The sequence below is a fragment of the Engystomops pustulosus genome, chromosome 1, assembly GCF_040894005.1.
Source record: "Engystomops pustulosus chromosome 1, aEngPut4.maternal, whole genome shotgun sequence".
Classification (NCBI taxonomy): domain Eukaryota; kingdom Metazoa; phylum Chordata; class Amphibia; order Anura; family Leptodactylidae; genus Engystomops; species Engystomops pustulosus.
The window spans coordinates 69,502,481-69,522,008 of NC_092411.1; the positions used below are offsets into that span (position 1 = coordinate 69,502,481).

A 19,528-nucleotide genomic window follows, 5' to 3' on the forward strand; every position below is an offset into this window, starting at 1 on the left:
CATGTGGATGAGCAAGGCTGCCTATTGGCTAATAGTGGCTAAAGTGCTGAGGAGGATGGGAGCAGGTTGTCTTAGGAGAGAGAGGGACGCGGTACAGGCAGCGTGAGGAGACAGATATAAGAGCACAGGCTGTGAGCGAAAGAGGGAGGTTGGAGATCCAAGCTACATGAGAAGAACGCGGACATTGGGGTACAGGCTGTTTGAGTAGTGGGGATATGGGGGGTGTAGGCATAGTGAGGAAAGCGGCATGGGGGTGCAGGCTATCTAGGGAGGGGGACTATAAGGCCCCTTCCACACTAGCGTTGCATTTCACGTCAGGGTGCAATGCGTGAAAAACTGACGTTTTTGGCTGCGTTTTTGTTCCATTTTTCCTTGGAGTCATTAGCATTTTTCACGCGCGTGTTGTTCGCGTTTTTTGCGTTTTCGGTGCGTTTTTCACGCACGTTTTTTAAGTCAATGGGACTTTTTCGCAGGGACCGTGGTTCGGGAATACAATGTTTTATTTAATTGAAAAAGAATGTCTTCTGATAAGTTAGCAGATGTATGCAAACATCTGCAATCTATTCTTCACTGTTCCGCGCGTATATTATCTCCCGACAAGTTAGGGTACATTCACACAGCGGTATGCCCTCCGTGCGGGCATACCGCCGTGTGCTGGAGAGGAGGAGGAGGCAGCCCCACCTCCCTCCATAGAGAATAGCGGCGCACGGCCGCACACACGCCAAAAGATAGAGCATGCTCTATCTTTTTGCGGTGTGCGGGCCGGATCGGTGCCACACATGTGTGTCACCGCATCTGCGCCGCGCCGCTATTGCCGTCTATGGGGACGTACATGCGGCTGCATGTACGTCCCCGCAGACGGCCATGTGAATGTGCCCTTAGCAGATGTGAAGAACAGTGAAGAATAGAATAAAAACAGTGAACACAGGATCATTTAAGTGAAAAACACAGTGAAGAATAGATTACAGATGTTCGGCACATCTGCTTACTTGTCGGGAGATACGCGCAGAACGGTGCAAACAAAATAGCATGTGAAGAACAATATATATGTGAACAATATATATGTGAAGAACACATTGCAGATGTATGGAAACATCTGCAATGTGTTCTTTACACACATATATATTGTTCTTCACATACTATTTTGTTCGCACTGTTTGCACATGATCCTGTGTTCACTGTGTTCGCTGTTTTTATTCTATTCTTCACTGTTCTTCACTGTGTTTTTTTAATTAAATGCTCGATCTCGAGCAGGGGAATTATTCATGTCACCTAGCAACCCATACATTTAAAACGCATTGCACTCGCATTGCACTCGCATTGCACTTGCAATGCTTGCGAGTGCAATGCATTTTTGATGCGTCTCCATAGACTTGAATGGGGCGGGAAAACGTGCGTGAAACGCAAAAGTAGAGCATGCTGCGATTTTGACGCGCGTCAAAGCAAACGCAAGCACGCGCGTGAAAACGCAAATGAGGAAAGACCCATTGGAAACAATGGGATGCAATGCAAGTTCTGTGCGTCAAAAGCACGCGCAGAACTCGCGCGTGAAAAACGCTAGTGTGGAAGGGGCCTAAGGGGTTTCCCAAGTGTGATTGTTATCCTCTATCCACAGGGTAGTGAATAACAATGTGACTTCCAAAATTTAGGATAACACAGGCCCCATTCCCGCATATGTATAAAAGGACATGTCTATCTGATATGGACAAGGGATTACAATCGCATCCTAGTTCAGAATGAATAAAATAATATTCTCATTGAATACTTTTTTTCTGTACAAAGTTGAATGTGCTGACAACAAAATCACAAAAAAAGGCATCAATGGAAATCAAATTTATTAACTTATGGAGGCCTGGATTTAGAGTCACCCACAAAGTGGAAAACACACTACAGGCTGATCCAACTTTAATTAAATGTCCTTAAAACAAGTAAAAATGAGGACCAGTGTTGTGTGTGGCCCCCTCGTGCCTGTATGATCTCCCTACAATGCCTCAGCATGCTACCGATGAGGTGGTCTCCTGAAGGATCTCCTCCCAGACGTGGACTAAAGCGTCCACCAAATCCTGGACAGTCTATGGTGCAGCCAGCCCATAGTTTCAAGGCTTTTATCTTGCAGGAACTGCTGACACACTCCAGCCGCATGAGGTCTAACATTGTCTTGCATTAGGAGGAAACCAGGGCCAACCGCACCAGCATATGGTCTCACAACGGGTCTGAGGATCTCATCTTAATACCTAATGTCAGGATACCTCTGGTGAGGGCTGTGCGACCCTCCAAAGAAATGCCACTCCACACCATTACTGACCCACTGCCAAACCGGTCATGCTGAAGGATGTTGCAGGCAGCAGATCTATCACATGTGCTCAGTGAGAACCTGCTTTCATCTGTGAAGAGCACAAGGTGCCAGTGGTGAATTTGCCAATCCTGGTGTTCTCCCTGGTGTCCTGTGAGCACAGCCCCCATCTTTGGATGTCGGGCTCTCTTTCCATCCTCATGTAGTAAGTTTCTAACCATTTGTGCAGACACATTTGTGGCTGCTGGAGGTGATTTTGCAAGGCTCTGGCAGTCCTCCTCCTGTTCCTCCTTGCACAAAGGCAGAGATAGTAGCCCTGCTGCTGGATTTTTGTCCTCCTACAGCCCCCTCCATGTCTCGTGGTACACTGGCCTGTCTCCTGGTAGCGCCTCCAGGTTCTGGGCACTACCAAACAGACACAGCAAACCTTCTTGCCACAGCTCGCAATGATGTGCCATCCAGGATGAGCTGCACTACCTGAACCACTTGTGTGGGTTCTAGAGTTTGTCTCCTGCTACCACAAGTGTGAAAGCACCATCAACATTCAAAATTGCCAGAAAGCATTGGTACAGAGAAGCGGTCTGTGGTCACCACCTGCAGATTCACTCCTTTGTTAAGTGTGTCTTGCTTAGTGCCTGTGAAATTGATTGTCAATCAGTGTTGCTTCCTAAGTGGAGAGTCTGATTTCACAGAAGTTTGATTTACTTGGAGTTATATTGTGTTGTGTTAAGTGTTCTTTTATTTTATTGAGCAGTGTAGTTCATATTAGGACGGTCAAGATATTACAGAGCTGTGACAGGACCAAAGGCTAATCAAAAAGTGACTACTAAATTAAACAAAGCCAAAACTGCAGTGATGCATGAAGGATCATATACATGGTTGTATTGTGAGGATTCTACCAAAAGCACATAAAGCACCTCAGTAAAAAGGCCTTTTTATTTTTAACATGTTTTCATAGTAGCTGGTCCTTGGTCACTACTGGATTCTGAAATTGGAAATATATGTGGATTGACATCTGTACATTAATGCACTTGAATGTGGGCACTAATAATCCACATGCAACATGTCCTTGGGGTAGTAAATCTGCAAGGCCCCTTTCACACTTGCGTTTTTCACGCGCGTGCTGTTGACGCACAGAACTTGCATTGCACTCTGACCCATTGTAATCAATACGTCTTTTCAGACTTGCATTCTTTTTCACGCACACACGCACGTTTTTTTTTTTAACGCGTTTAAATCTCGGCATGCTCTACTTTTGCAAGTCACGTTCATGAAAAACGCACCATACAAGTCTATGGAGACGCATCAAAAACGCATTGCACTCTGAGACACTTGCAAGTGCAATGCGTTTTTCACGCATCAATTGCCATAGAAAAGATAGACCTCAGCATTGAAATTGCATTGAAAATGCGCATGAAAAACTGAGACACTGAACAAACTCTGACTGAAAACTGATTGCATTCTGATGCAAAGTGTGCGTTTTTCACTGACCAAACCCTGATCGTACCCTGATCAAAAATTATAAGGGGTATGGAGGGTCTCAGTTATGAGGAAATATTAAAATAATTAGATTTATTTAGTTTTGAAAAGAGACGACTAAGAGGGGGCATGATTAATTTATATAAATGGTCCATACAATGAACATGGTGGAAAGTTGTTCGAGGTTAATTTGAAAAAGATAAGGTGGCACTATCTGCGTCTGTTTGACAGTTCTCTCACATTAAAGAAGCAATTTGTGGAATAGCCTGCCTCAGGCGTTGGTCACAGCAGAGACTGCAGAGAGCTTCAAGAAGGGTCTAGATGCCTTTTTACAGCAAAATAACATTGATCCGTGGCATGTAGTTTGGGGATTGAAGGGACTGCACTTGTGACGATGCAGGCCCAATATTTACATGACCAGTGGGAAATGTAAAGGGGTTGATTAAGCAAAATTGTGAATACATTTCTGATTAAAAAATAATCATACATATTTTCATGTGCATGCCTTTATACCACAACATTTTTCTAGTAGGGAATTAATTAAAAACTGTAGTAGCCTCCCCTAGAGCAATAATGTCTGATAACTGGTGGACTTTGACATATTGTGCAGCTAACCTTGTGCTAAGAATAGGCACAAAACTATGACGTGTAATTGCAGGTAAGTGGCCAAGCATTTTTATGATACCTGCTTCTTTGATCCTCCTTTTCGCTTAAAAGTGTAACTCAGCTTTTAAAAATACTTTTTTAAATGTAATTTTAGAATTTCAGATGATTCCAGTAGACTTTGTAATATACTTTATTTTATTGAAGAAAAATGCTTTTCTTGTCCCATGCATAAGATGCATAACTTACCCATCAGTCTAAATAAACTACTGCTGATTGTTGGGAATCCCAAAGCTCTCTCAGACCTCGGTGACAAAGAGGATCAGTATATTTTGTAGTACAACCCCTTAAACAATCCATAGTAAATTATAACATGATTCTCAACAAAAGAAATATATTGAAAATACAACATTACTTTAATTCCATGTAGTTCTACTGCAAATTATTATCCAATGCTGTGGACCAGCTGTACAGATATACACAACTGCATTGGAGACAACAGCACACGATACTTACCAGCTGGTGGTGTCCCCAGTAACAGGATCCGTTCTCCCTCTATCTTGTAATGGACTCGTTTTGAGGAAATCCCCCCCCCCCCCAAAAGATCTATGTCATAGACGCCCTTCTTTCTCAGTTGTCTAACTATGATGCTACCGGCTCTCTAGCTGGGACGGGGGGCATTTTGTTAACTCCCAAAAGAGGCATGCATAGTTAGGAGACACTCTGGCGTGCAGCGCAAGCGACACTACCTTCGGCTAGCTGGCATTGATTCTCTTATCTACCGCCAGTTACGTTTATCCCTCATCAATTACATCAATTGCCCCGTGCTCTGGCTCTACCACCGTAGCAGGTAATATCGCTATTCCAGCTCCCTGCTATCCTAACAACATACGTCTAGACCATATTCGCATCCAGTGTACTATGTTAAAGGACCTGATGAAGAGGACAATACGCGTCACAAAATGTTGGTGCAAAAACCACAACTCCCCTGCTGGCATAGGAAATCAAACATTAGCATTAGCTTTGGTTTTGTGTGACTTAGAAAAATTTTTTCAAAAATAACCCAACAAATCAACCCTTCAAAACAAATCAAACAAGCCCAAAAGCAATAAAAATGAGACAGGTGAACATTTTTTAGACTTACGATAAAAGATAACATATACCGTATATATACTCAAGTATAAGCCAAGTTTTTCAGCACAAAATTTGTGCTGAAAAACCCTAACTCGACTTACACTTGAGTCTATAAAAAAAATTCACACCTTACTTACCGTATTTTCCAGGCCATTAGGCGCACCGGAATATAAGGCGCAACAGTCCGATGAGCCTTATATATGTAATAATTCCATATATAAGGCGCATCGGACTATAAGGTGCAGGGGCGTGGCGGAGGTCCAGGGGCGGAGCGGAGACGCGACGGGACGCGACCCGGAGACGAGACCCGACGAGACGCGGCGACGTGAGCGGGGAAGGTGAGGGGGAGGTGGAGGATGGCAGCGGACCCTAGTTACATAGGTCCCCGCTACCGGAGACAGCAGATCTCCAGCGGGAACTGCAGACCACGCGGCAGAAGTTGTTTGTGCCGAGTGGTCTGCAGTTCCCGCTGGAGATCTGCTGTCTCCGGTAGCGGGGACCTATGTAACTAGGGTCCGCTGCCCTCATATAGGGCGCACCGGACTATAAGGCGCACTTTGGATTTCCAAGGAAATCCAAGGCTTTTAAGTGCGCCTTATAGTCCGGAAAATACGGTACCTTTCCGACGTCCCCTGTAGGTCCTCTTCTGCTTCCGATGCTCAGGTGCCTCCTCGGTCCTCTACGGGTTTTTCTGCTCCTCTTCGGGTGGTTCTGCTCCTCTTCGAGGTCCCCTCACGGCCCGGAGTTCTGTGTGCTGGCCGACCGCTAAGACCCGTAGAGGAGTGGAAGAACCTGAAGAGGACCTAAAGGACCCAAGGAGGGACTGGAGCATCGGAAGCAGAAGAGGACCTACGGGGGTCGTCGGAACTAGATTTTGTTTGTTTTTCAATATACCTTAGTATTATTTGTATAAAAGAAATATTTTATATTTTAATAATAAGTAACTAAATAAAATACAATTCATTAATAAATATTAGTTTAAAATGAAATGCGAGATTGCTTTTGTATGCCCAAAATATGAGTTTATTAAGCATCTACTGTATACTGTCACAATATTTGGAGCTCCACCATAACCTTGATATAACTATCAAATTCAATGGACATGTAAATTTGGTTTGCTGGAATTGCAGAAGGTCTGGGTGTAATACATAGATCAAAATGTTCATATGAAAGTACACATAGTGGGGCACCGCCTGATGTGCGCTGGCATACTGTCTTTTGTCCGCATGTGCCAAATGTCTCACTGTACTTGTTGTTTCTATGTACCATTTCAGAAAAACCGTTAATAAATGATAAGATTAAAAAAAAATGTACTAAGGACTTGGCGCCAATTTTCTGTCGAACGTTACACGTTCTTTCGTGTGCAAACTGCTTGTAATTAAGAAGGGTCAGCTCCACATACGCCATGCACACGACCCTTTTGTGTCACATGTTTAGAATAACAGGAATAGACTGGTTAATTGTTTATGTCTTTTAGATAAATATTTTACGGAAAGTAACATATAGTAATATGTGAGAAACAACTAGGATTTACATATTTACAGGAGTATAATTATCTAATTATAGGGATTCCCTATACATGTGTTATTGTACAGACAGTCCCCGGGTTATGTACAGGATAGGTTCTGTAGGTTTGTTCTTAAATTGAATTTGTATGCAAGTCATTGTAGCCTGGGGCTAAAGTACAGTAAATTACCAATATCCAAAGGGCTGTTTGTAACTAGGGGTCGTCTGTAAGTCGGGTGTTATTAAGACGGGGACTGCCTGTATTTTTATAAAAATCTGCAAACATCATTTGCTTCAGTAGTCCTGCGTAAAGACTTCAGTTGAAAGTCAGTACATTTTTTAGACCAGGGTCTCTTTTCATTGAATATTCTGTATACACTGAATATTCAGGAATATAATGTTACGTTATTTCTATTATTACGGTAAGTAACTAAAGTCTTTTAACTTTCTTAGAGTAACTTTGTGTATATGTCTTACCTTACTTTAGAGCCACACAGTGACGTGTAGCCTTATGACATAACATTGCAGTGGCATACTATAACATTATGCTTAATAATTGCACAACCTCTATCCGAGCTTAAAATCCAACTGTGCTGAAATGACTAGGTTCTTTATCTTTAGTAGTAAATGACAGCACATAATTTGCAATATCAAGTCCTGATTCAAGGATGGCTAGCTATATGTCAGTACATTTCAGAGCTCACAGGCAGGTTTTCTTTATTCTTGACTGTTCAGTACAATCATGTAGTGACCTGGTGTAATCTTCATCTTGATCTCCATAGCCAGAAACTTGCCGCTGAACAAGCTGGAAATAAAGTCCACCCTCTTCCATCAGCTCCTTGTGAGTCCCTTGCTGCACCACTCTGCCTCTGTCTAAAACAATGATGTTATGTGCTTTCTCCACAGTACTCAGCCTGTGTGCTATTATTAGCACTGTGCGGCCCTGCAGATCGCTATTCATCGCTTGCTGGATCTGTGAAGAATGAATCATCAACAGTTACTTATGTGTTGCACATATGTGTGAAATCTCTAAAACGCGAGTCCCTCATGTTTATTCAAGATTATCAGCAACATAAAAGAAACCCTAAGAGGCACATAAAAACCAAATCACACAGACACAATTCAAAAGATTGTTTGTAATACAACACGACAATTAATGTATTTAATTATATTCAATTATTATATCATTTATATAATATACAAGCTGGATATCCCAGCATTTCCCAGGATAGTAAATAACTGCTCTTAGCTATAACAAAATAGAATTGGTTATCAAATTTTTTTTTATAACTATGTATGCATCCATCTCTCCCTGTTTGTCTCTCACTCACTCTCCCTGCCTATCTCCCTGTCACTCGCTCTCCCTGCCTATCTCCCTGTCACTCACTCTCCCTGCCCATCTCCCTGTCACTCACTCTCCCTGCCTGTCTCTCTGTATCTCACTCACTTTCCCTGCCGGTCTCTCTGTATGACACACCTTCTCCCTGCCTGTCTTTCTGTAACTCACTCTCCCTGCCTATTTTTTTCTGTCACTCACTCACTCTTCCTGCCTATATCTATGTCACTCACTCTCACTGCTTATCCCCATGTCACTCACTCTCCCTGCCTATCTCTGTCACTCACTCATGCTCCCTGCATCTCACTCACACCCTGCCTGTCTCTCTGTATCTCACTCTCCCTGCCTCTATCACTATCCATCTTACCTCACACATAAGATGTCTTATACTCATTGCCTATACTAACCAATCAAATCTCAGAGCTTATATTAATGACCTGTGGCAAAATGTTGACCAATCACGGCTCAGCTTCTAACTTCCACAGCAGCAGACAATGGCTCCTGTATATGGTAGTTAATAAGTGTATTTTGGAAAGCGCAGGGTGAAAATTTAGATCCAAAATCTAGACGTTCCCTGGGTCACAGGGATGCCAATGGTGCCGATTCCTTTAACGGACTTACATACACACACATACACTCAGCTTTATATATTAAAAGGGTTTTCCAAATTCCATAAAAATTCTTTAGGCGAGCTGGAGAGGGGGCTTTATCTTTATAGCGGCAGCACGGTGGCTTAGTGGTTAGCATTACAGCCCTGCAGCGCAGGGGACCTGGGTTCATGTCCCAGGGTCAACATCTGCAAAGAGTTTGTATGTTCTCTCCATGTTTGCGTGGGTTTCCTCCGGGTCCTCCCACATACTGGCAGGTTGATTAGATTGTGAGCCCCATTAGAGACAGGGACCAATTTGGCAAACTCTATGCAGAGCTGCGTAATGTGGGCGCTATATAAATAATTATTATCTGTCGCTGATGTGCCTGTTGTTTGTTTACAGAGGCACGGCACCTTAGCTCTGGCAACTTCCGGTCACCTGGCAAGCCCACCTGTCCCAATGTCCAAGCGCTGTATCGGACAAGAGAGCTAATACTGTGACACCCATGACAAAGACACCCCCTACTCCTACAATAATACAAGTCACATTTGATTCACAGTGTGAATACACCTGTAACATTTTTGCAGCTTTTATATTTTGTGGATGAAAAAAATTAATATTGACTTAGAAATGCTATAGAAAAGTAGTTAAAAATTGCCATGCACTTACCGCATGCTCACTCTCTGCATCTAGTGCACTGGTAGCTTCATCCAAAATAAGGACCCTAGGGTTACGAATTAAAGACCTAGCAATAGCAACTCTTTGCTTCTGACCCCCAGATAGCTGCGCTCCTTTCTCTCCTGTTTCTGAAGCACAAAAAAAAGACAAGAATTGATAGAAGTTCTTTCAGCAACAAGTTATTTTAAAAACCTGGCAATTCCAAGAACATAGGCATCCTATACTCAGCAGCGCTCATATTCACCTACTTTGAAGGGAGCTGCATCAAAGCACTGTAGCAAATCTGTAGGATTCCAAGCAAATGAAAAAAACATTATGCATTTTTTATTTAACCCCCTGAAGTCCAGGGGTGTTTTTCACTCCCCTCCTTCCACAAGCCATATATATATTTGTTGTTTTTTTTTAAATCAGAACTTTTTTTTATTAAAGGCAAAGTAGCTCCTCTAGGCCTTACATTTTCATTTAGGGTTAAAGACACAATTGGGCTACTCCGGGGAGAATGAGAAACCAATAACATGCAATTACGCTCCGGATGCAGCCGGGAGACATAAAGAACAAGTAAAACAACTTCCCATATATCCCTCCCCCTCCTTACTAAACCCAACCCACCACATCCCTGATCTGGCACCCCTCTGCCTGCAAACAGGCCTTTCCATATGGCACACCCTATAGCAAAAAGGCACGCCCAGGAACTGTCATTATGCAGAAGGGTCCCGCTACCTTCCTTTGAGAAAAAAGGTCTCAAGTACTTCTAACATTATGTCGATCTCACTTAAGTAGCCAAATAAGCTAGTTTCTGTTTTATAGCAGATCACTTCAACTACTTGAGTGGTTTTGCTCTTCTGATAGACCCCATATTCTAGCCTGATAATGTTATTCATGCGATTTTTGTATTCCCTAATAGTTGGAGGCGAGCCACGTATCTAGTGAGATAGCATCTCTTTGCGTGCCTAATATAAGGCGCTCTGGATCCCCACACTAGTAGTCGGACTACTGACTTCCATGTCGGGCATTTCCCCCAGAACACACATTAAGTTAATACTTAAAGGGGTATTCCAGGAATCCGCATAATCCATATACAAATGGGTACTCAAAAATTAAGCTAATATGTAATTAGTTGTTATCTAAAATTTTAGCAGAAAATGCTGGTGACATAGACTGTAATGAAGAATTAAAATGCTACTGGCCCTTTAATCAGTTCGTTAATTTCCTCTGCGCGGTCCGTTCCGGAGCATACACAGGACAGAAGATGGCCGCTGGTCACATGTCTACATAACATGTCCTGCAGCTGCCTGGGCAGGTCATGTGATCACTAGTACGTTTGGCTGTAGTCGGTTGGTTGCAGTGCATCCAGTATGGACAGTGTTGTGGTGATGGCAGTTACACATCATTATTATGGTAACAGAGCAAGAAAACCTGTTACATCATCCCTGGGCGCAGAGCATACGAGGGAGGAGGAGTTACTGAGAACTAAAGGATCATGGAACTTGTAGTTTCCAGTGGCGGCCATCTTAGTGATAACTCCACCTACTTTAGAGAGGCCATAAATTTTGTAAATCATAAAATCAAACTATTTAAGCTCCATTTTGTGACTAATGACATTGAGTATTGTTGTATTCATTTATTTATATCATCATGGGTTTTTGTGTAAGACGTTCATATTCCCGGTATACCCCTTTAAGTTATAATAAGTCAATACTGAAGTTACCATATTTTTCGGACTATAAGGCGCACAAAAAATACTTTGATTTTCTCGGAAATCAAAGGTGCGCCCTATAGTTCAGTGCGCCTTATATATGAACCATACTAACAGACAACAGCTGTCTTGAACTGTGCACAGGTCTGCCACATGCTGGTCATTCATCCTTATAATGAGGTGCGCCTTATATATGAACCTAGACGTTTAAGCAGGCATTTATTGATGGTGTGCCGTATAGTGCGAAAATACGGTAATCTGAAACACTTCAGATAATAAGCACATCACCTCCTTCCAGTAGTCATCAAGCTCATTGCACGCCCAGAGCATGTGTAGCAAGTTGGCATTGTCTTGATGACATTGTGATATCGGGCGTATATTATATCTGAATAACATCTCAGGGATCTTATACACTCTTTACAGAATGAATAGTTGGCTGAACCGTTGGCTTTCGATGGAGGACAATTTAGGTACCAGATCCAACAGGTCATTCCACTCATCATCCTTAATGGGGCCTACATTCTCCTCCCATTTCTGTCTGGATGGGAATTGGAAGTTATCCAGGAAATGCAGAGAAACAAGGAGTACAGGAAAGAGAGAATTCCTGATGTATTTTTTCTTTTGGCAACATATGTCAAGAATATACTGCTGTGTATTGTTACAGTTTCCTCCCCAAATTGGGCCGTCATAGAGATATAAAAGGGGCCACTTTTGTACACAAATGAATGCTACCACCTTATATACACCCCACAAATAAACTGTAACCACTGAGTATACTTGCAATTATTATTGTTTGTATAATTGTATACAATTTTCCAATATACTTTTTTTTATCTGTTCCTAATGGATCTCTGCTTGATGTCATTCAAAAGAAGTTTTCATCCCTGGCCATGTGATATCACACAGGTGATTGGCTCTTTAGAGTAATCGGAGCTGTGTGTTGCAACAAGCTGTGCACCTGTGTGACATCAAATGACCGGGGATATAACGAGCCCTGCACCTGTGTGACATCACATGACCGGGAATGTGACATCACAGGAAATAAACAATAAAGGTTCCTATAAAATGACAGCAAGCAGAGATGTAGAATGCTAAAACTAGACAAACCCTTTAACATGCCCCAACTCTTTTCCCCCAAAAAAGACAAATACCTGCACCATAATAGTATTGTGAAGTGAGTAGGTATTTTACTACAAAATAACTGGACCGATACCAGTGGTGTTAAAATCCTAAAAGAGTGTGGTCATACATGGTACTTGCAATGCATTTAGAAATTCAATGCAAGTTCCAGGGGCAAGGCGTAGGGTGTGTTCACATGTTGCAGTTAAAACTGCATCGCAATCAGCTTTGAGGTGGTTTTAGGTGAAGTTTTGTCAATTTAACAGGTGAAAGACGTAAACTGAACAGGTGAATGACATTTGTGGAACAGGTTTCCCCTTCAAAATCAAATTCACTCATTCAGTTCATGCCTTTCACCTGTTCAATTGACAAAACTACACCTTAGGCCGGCGCCACACAGGGCGCTTTTGTCTGCGTTTGCAAACGCGAACGCAGACAAAGTCGCGCCCACCGGGGCGGGCCTCGGCCCGATCGCATCGGCGTTTCTATGGAAACGCCTGCGATCGGGAACGAGACGCCGGTGTTTCGCGTTAAATTAACACGAAACACCGGCGGCTCGTTCCCGATCGCAGGCGTTTCCATAGAAACGCCGATGCGATCGGGCCGAGGCCCGCCCCGGTGGGCGCGACTTTGTCTGCGTTCGCAAACGCAGACAAAAGCGCCACGTGTGGCGCCAGCCTAAGGGTGAAGACACACATGGCGTTTTTGGGCCGTTTTTACTAAGTGCGTTTTCAGATCGTTAAAAACGCATGCGTTAAAAAACGCATCCGTTTTTTAAAAACGCATGCGTTTTTGTCCGTTTTCCCGAAATTGCGCAATGAAAAACGGACAAAAACGCATGCGTTTTAAAAACGGATGCGTTTTTTAACGCATGCGTTTTTAACGATCTGAAAACGCACTTAGTAAAAACGGCCCAAAAACGCCATGTGTGTCTTCACCCTAAACCACCTCAAAGCTGATTGTGATGCAGTTTTAACTGCAACGTGTGAACGCACCCTTAACCTGATCGCATCTGCGTTTCCTATAAAATGCATGTGATCGGCAACAAGCAGCCAGTGTTTTGTATTGCACTTTTAAATGCATTGCGGATGTGGTCACACATGACGTTTTGGGCATGTGTTTAGACATGCATTAGAACACATGCTTTTCACATGCTACCATGCGTTTGCCTGTTTTGAAAGCATGTTTCTTCATTGCTGGAAGTGTAAGAAGCTATGAAATGTTAGCACTGTTGCTTACACTTCCAGCTATGAAGAAAAACGCTTTCAATGGAGCCAAAAACGTGGTAACATGTAAAACGTATCCCCAAATCACCACATGTAAACCCACCCTTCAAGTGCAGGGGTTGTAATTATATAAAGCATTATTTAAGGCGAGATTCACAAGATGCACTAGTTTTGAAATGCATTACTAACACATCAGGCAAAAATACATCTGAAAACATTAATATGAGTTGTGGTATAAAATGCATGTATTTTTTCCTGATACATTTACAAAACATTAAAAAATGCATCTTTTTCCAGCGTGAAAAGGTAACACAACATAAGCATTAAAGGGAACCTGTCACCCTCAAAAACGGCACCAGGAGATGTTACAAAACATATGCAGCAGTGTTACACTGGAAACCTCCAATAACGCTAACAAACACCGCTGCGCTGTACACTAGAAACGCTGGACTGCTCTCAGAGCTGCGTATTCAGGAAGGGGCGGGATTAAGGGCAGTGACTACCGCATGGATACGCCGGACCGCTCTCAGAGCTGCGTATTCATGAGGGGGTGGGATTAAGGGCAGTGACTACCGCATGGCGGTCCAGGGATGAGACTGCTCCCCGAACCTCCCCCTCATGAATACGCCGGACTGCTTTGAGAGCGGTCCAGCGTTTCTAGTGTAAAGCGCAGCTGTGTTTGTTAGCGGTATCGGAGGTTTCAGATAACACTAGCCGTATAACACATTAGGAGATGCTTACTTTAGTAACAGCTCCTAGTGCAGTTTTTGAGGGTGACAGGTCCTCTTTAAGAAATAATAGTATAATAATAGATACCGTATATACCGGCGTATAAGACGACTTTTGAAGACTTAAAAATCTTCTGTCCAGTCTGGGGTCGTCTTATACACCGGTAATGTTTCTCACCTTTCCCGCGATCCACCGAAGCTCCGCTGCCGGTCAGCCAGAGGCCCGCACCTGACCCCTGCGCTGATAACTCGGCGCAGCACAGCGGGCAGCTGTTTTGAATTGTGACAGCCGCGGGCCTGCCTGTTACAGTGCACGGACTATTCTGCATCTGGTCCTTGCGCTGGATCAGGGAGTGCCCGGAGCTGTCATAATTCTAAATTAGAACGGGCCCCCGATCCGCCCCCGTCCCACCCACCTCACACTACTTACCCGCCATCGACCCCATCGCTGACGCAGGAGATGTGACGCGCCTGCCTGCGCCGGGTCTGCTGAGGTCTATAACCCAGCACCTGACCTGCAGACACGTCATCAGCCGTCGCCTGCGCCGGATCCCCTGATGAGAGGCAGCACGAAGAGGAGCGGGATAAGGTAAGAATTATGTTTTTTATTTAGCTTAAATATATAGGGCCCTGTTTGGTGGCGGGGGACATTATTTATGGCTACTGGGGGTGCAGGACAGTAATTATAGCTACTGGGTGGCAGGACATTAATTATAGCTACTGGGGGGGGGGGCAGGACATTAATTATAGCTACTGGGGGGGGGCAGGACATTAATTATGGCTACTGGGCGGGCAGGACATTAATTATGGCTACTGGGGGGGCAGGACATTAATTATAGCTACTGAGGTGGGGCAGGACATTAATTATGGCTACTGGGAGGGGGGCATAATTTTAATTTTTACCGGTGTTTTGTATGCGTTGGAAAAGGGGTAGTCTTATACGGCGAATATATCTTAAACTCTATATTTTAAACAGGAAAGTAGGGGGGTCGTCTTATACACCAGGTCGTCTTATACGCCGGTATATACGGTATATTCTTAGGACTATGGCGCCACATGTATTCATACAAAAATACACATATAAACACATTTTATACAAGTATATTTCATGTATTAGGTATGGATTATGGTCTTCAAAACTTCACACAGAAACTCACTCACTGTTTCTGGAAGACTGTAATGTGGGAAATCTGCAGCTTTTTGTTACAGTGTGTTGGTGGCAGGGATGAGACAGGCTGCAGCCATTCTCCCCCACCCTATGGAGCCCACTGCTTTATCTCACGAGTGACCTGCTCCTGTGATTAGAAGGTGAGGGAGGGAGAAGCAAGGTGGCTGAGGACCTCGGGGAGCATTGGGGGCTTTCTGTGCCATTTTCAAACATGACAAACAAATGTAACGTGTTATCATTCAAGCCTAATTCATACCCAAAAAAATAATTGGTAAAGTTTGTATTGATAACTTTATTAGAAAAGAAAGAGGTTCTTTCATGGAGCTCAAGTCTTTCATAGAAAAGAAGGTAGTCTCTTCCGTAGCAGCCACTATTATCAAGAACCCTCCATGTAAAAAACCAAGGCTAGACCCAGAATCTTCGATCTCTGAGGCAATGACTCTGAAACACTGTCATGTCAGTTATGACTGAAGACCTAGACTGCTCTCATGAATCAAGTCACAGACTCAAGACGCTTATTCCAGACGGAAGATTTAGAAAATTTATTAAAAGCCATCAGACAAACTCTCAAAATTGAGGATATTATCCCGCCAAAGTCCAGAGAAGACAAGCTGTTTGGCGGACTGAAGGCCAAGCGACAACAGGTCTTTTATTTAAATGACACCACTGATAAATGGAGGGACCCCAAGAAAAGAATACCTGTCTCTAGTGCATGTTACAAAGGTGGTCAAAAAAACAGACTTACTCTTCGAGCTAAGAGCACAATTGCTTGACCCCATGGACAGAAAATCAGACTCACTGCTAAAAAAAGGCATGGGAAACTTCCATGCTAGAACTAAAATCCAAGAATACTGTTATTCTGTTTAGAAGAATTGGAGACTTTGCCTGCAGAACCTTTCTGCCAAAGGATGTTATCCCACCGTTAATATGAGACCGTATATATTGTAAATCTCCAGGTAAGGCCGTCATGGGGACGAAGTGGTAATGGTGAATTAGTACTCACCCGTAATTCGATTTCCATAAGTCCTCCATGACAGCCCATATATATTCCCTGCCTTGTTTGTTGCCTTATGTCTGTTGCTATAATGTATGTCATTTGGTAGTTACTAGCGAGAGGATGTGGGAGGGGTCCTTTTAACTTATCTTTTTCCTGTCCCTACAGAGGTCAAAGGGCATCCTCCAGGTGGGGCGGTCATGGGGAACTAATGGAACCGAATTACCGGTGAGTACTAATTCACCATTTTTCCTTCTACAATTACAAACAATACAGTTTACACAGCTGAAAATTGTTACACTCAAAAATGAGAGCAGAAATAATAAAGGATGCAATAATCATTATAACATTATCATACCCACACCTCCTACAAACCTCACACTTTTTCACAAAACATGGTGATCACTTATTAGGATTTTCCCACATACATCATTTCTATTCTCATGTTCCCTATGTAACTGAAACACAACCTTACAATAGCGAAGACCGTTTTCTGCTTTGCTGAATTTGCATTCAGGCCGGCTTATATTTGATTCATATCTCAGATTTATTAGCTTCATAAACTTTTTATCAGTACTATGAAATAGAAGCCTTCACCTAAAAAAAGTTTTATTGATGCTGTCTTTTTTTTTTAGCTTCTTTGAGACTTAATGCACATGTTCTGGTTAGATTGAGTTTAGACAACCCATCATGGAGGGGCTTGGCCCAATTGAAAATGTGCTTCAACAACTGCATTGTTTACATGCGAAACACATTTTGATCCTTACTGATTGAATATGCTTCAGTTTAAAGAGGACCTGTCAGGGAAATTTGGGACACGCATAGCAAGTCCCTTCATTTAAAACCTTTATACTTAGCTAGAGATTGGTCCAATGAGTCAATAATTTGATCAGACCATTTTTTGTAAAGATTTTTAAACAACATACAAAAGAATTTCCCCCTCCCTTCACCAGGTCCCATTCTATGAATCGGATCATAAAGACAAAAACATAACAATTTACATAATACTATGCACGGCACAGGGTGAACAAGGCTCAATAAGATAAATATTACACATATAGATGTATTACAAGCCTACAACCTACGTCATTCAACACGCATCAGGGCTACCCCCACTTATTAACACTCTATTCCTCAGGAGAACCGGAGGTTCATCAAGACATACTTCCCAAATTTTCTCCCAGGCCAGAAATATCATGGAGCAAAGCACTTGCAATCCACTAAGACACTTCTTGCTAAATTTAGCACATCCTTTTTGGACTTCAACATGCGCAGAATAGCACCCGAACGTTGAAATATAAAACTTTAGCGAGTATAGGTCTAGGTGCCAACCATGGAGGTAAATGGCACAACGACACTCAGTGGGCTCTCAATAGCAAATAGTGGGGATAGAGCCTCTTTACCGAATAACTGCAGGAGCCATTTCTCAATATATGCAGTTAGGTTCTGCAATTCCCCGTTCTCCGGGAATCCCACCAGCCGCACATTATTCCACCTGGCCCTATTTTCAAGATCATCGGTTTTGTCCCATAAAACCATGATCTCCTGCTGTGCCTTTTTGGAAGCTCTCCTAGCCATGTCATCCTCCAGGTCAGGAGAGCCGTGTTCAAGCTCTGTTGTTCTCTCTGAAATTTTGTGTACATTATGCCGCAATACATAGGGCTTGGACACAGCCTTTAACACATTCCATATGGTAGGCTCTGAAGCAGGGAGACTTCTTGGCTGATCTAGAGCTCGAACATACCTCCATCTCCTGATCATCTGACATACAAGCATCTGATGAGGGCTCCCGAACTTCACTGGGTCTTGTAGAAGCAGGCCAGTCTGAATTCACCCTGTGTACAAAGGTGTCACCTGCATATCGTTCCAGCCTCTCTGCTATCTCCCTCTGCTTCCCGGCAGCAGCAGGCGTGGAGGAAGCAAATGCACCGGTGCCATCTTGGTAGTTTCATTGCTATTACGAACCCTGGACAGCATTGAGGGTGCTTGATCTACTACTGGAGGCCTACATACTAACACCCGCACACCAATCATAGAAGGTCACACTGGCATAATAGTCACTGGCCTTAACAATGCGGCCCAATGGCTGTATTATGTTTCATATAATACACATTCTACCCGCACCAATGTTACATCTCCCTATGCACTATTATTTTTATACAATAAATTCAATTATGTTACACAGTTATAACAACAATTAAAACTCTACAAAGATATATACCTGTGTCATATCCATTCTGAAACTCTGTGATAAAATTATGAGCATTCGCTCTTTTGGAAGCGCTTACAATTACTTCCACGGGAACAGAACTTAGTCCATAGGAAATGTTACTGTGGATGGAACGGGCAAACAGCACAGGCTCTTGGCTTACCATGGATACCTATGAATAAACAAAAAAAGTCAGAAGACCAAATGTGAAACAATCCATGCAGGACTATAAGCAGCATTAATATAATGAATACCTTATTTGTGAAGCCCATTTACCACAGATTCACATTTATAATCTATAGCATATTTATCATTAAGTGTGTACCCAGTTAACAAGAATAACCAATTTTTTGGAATAATAATTTTAAAGACTTCTTGGTGATTTTACTTTATATAAAAAGAAAAATGTACCCTATTCCTAACTGTTGACAATAAGCCTAAAACAGTCTCTGTTCCTGTTCCCTAGGTACAATAATTGTACAGATGACCCAATTGACGACTATGATGGAGTGTTGAAGATAGAAAGGAGGGGGATGGATAAGCTGAATCACATATACAGACAGTGGATTCTCTGTGGTATCTACTTTTATATGATCGTTGTCATTGCTGATAAGTGAGGTGGCTACTGCAATTAAATCTCCTAAAGAACCTATATGGTTTCTGATGTTTGCCTAATGTCTGCAGGATTGCTGTCATTCCACTATGTGTCAAGGTACCCCAAAGGTTTTCCGACTGCACAAGAAAGCTTATAATAAAATCTCTAATATAT

At 42.8% G+C, this 19,528-nt stretch overlaps 1 protein-coding gene and 1 long non-coding RNA gene across 2 annotated transcripts in view; one reads left to right on the top strand and one right to left on the bottom strand.

Annotated features, from left to right (window-relative positions):
* The first annotated feature begins 54 nt into the window (after positions 1 to 54).
* On the top strand, positions 55 to 19,443 carry LOC140122855 (uncharacterized). The gene is made up of 3 exons (XR_011854383.1): positions 55 to 189; positions 16,719 to 16,778; positions 19,226 to 19,443. It is a non-coding gene; the product is annotated as an uncharacterized lncRNA (long non-coding RNA).
* ABCB9 (ATP binding cassette subfamily B member 9) overlaps positions 6,525 to 19,528 on the bottom strand; it is a 48,816-nt gene continuing 35,812 nt past the window's right edge. The window contains exons 10-12 of the mRNA XM_072144095.1: positions 18,772 to 18,931; positions 9,611 to 9,747; positions 6,525 to 7,988 (exon numbers count right to left, since the gene is read on the bottom strand). Of these exons, the coding sequence (XP_072000196.1) occupies positions 7,716 to 7,988; positions 9,611 to 9,747; positions 18,772 to 18,931 (570 nt within the window). The 3' untranslated portion in view covers positions 6,525 to 7,715. The remainder of the gene's footprint in view (positions 7,989 to 9,610; positions 9,748 to 18,771; positions 18,932 to 19,528) is intronic.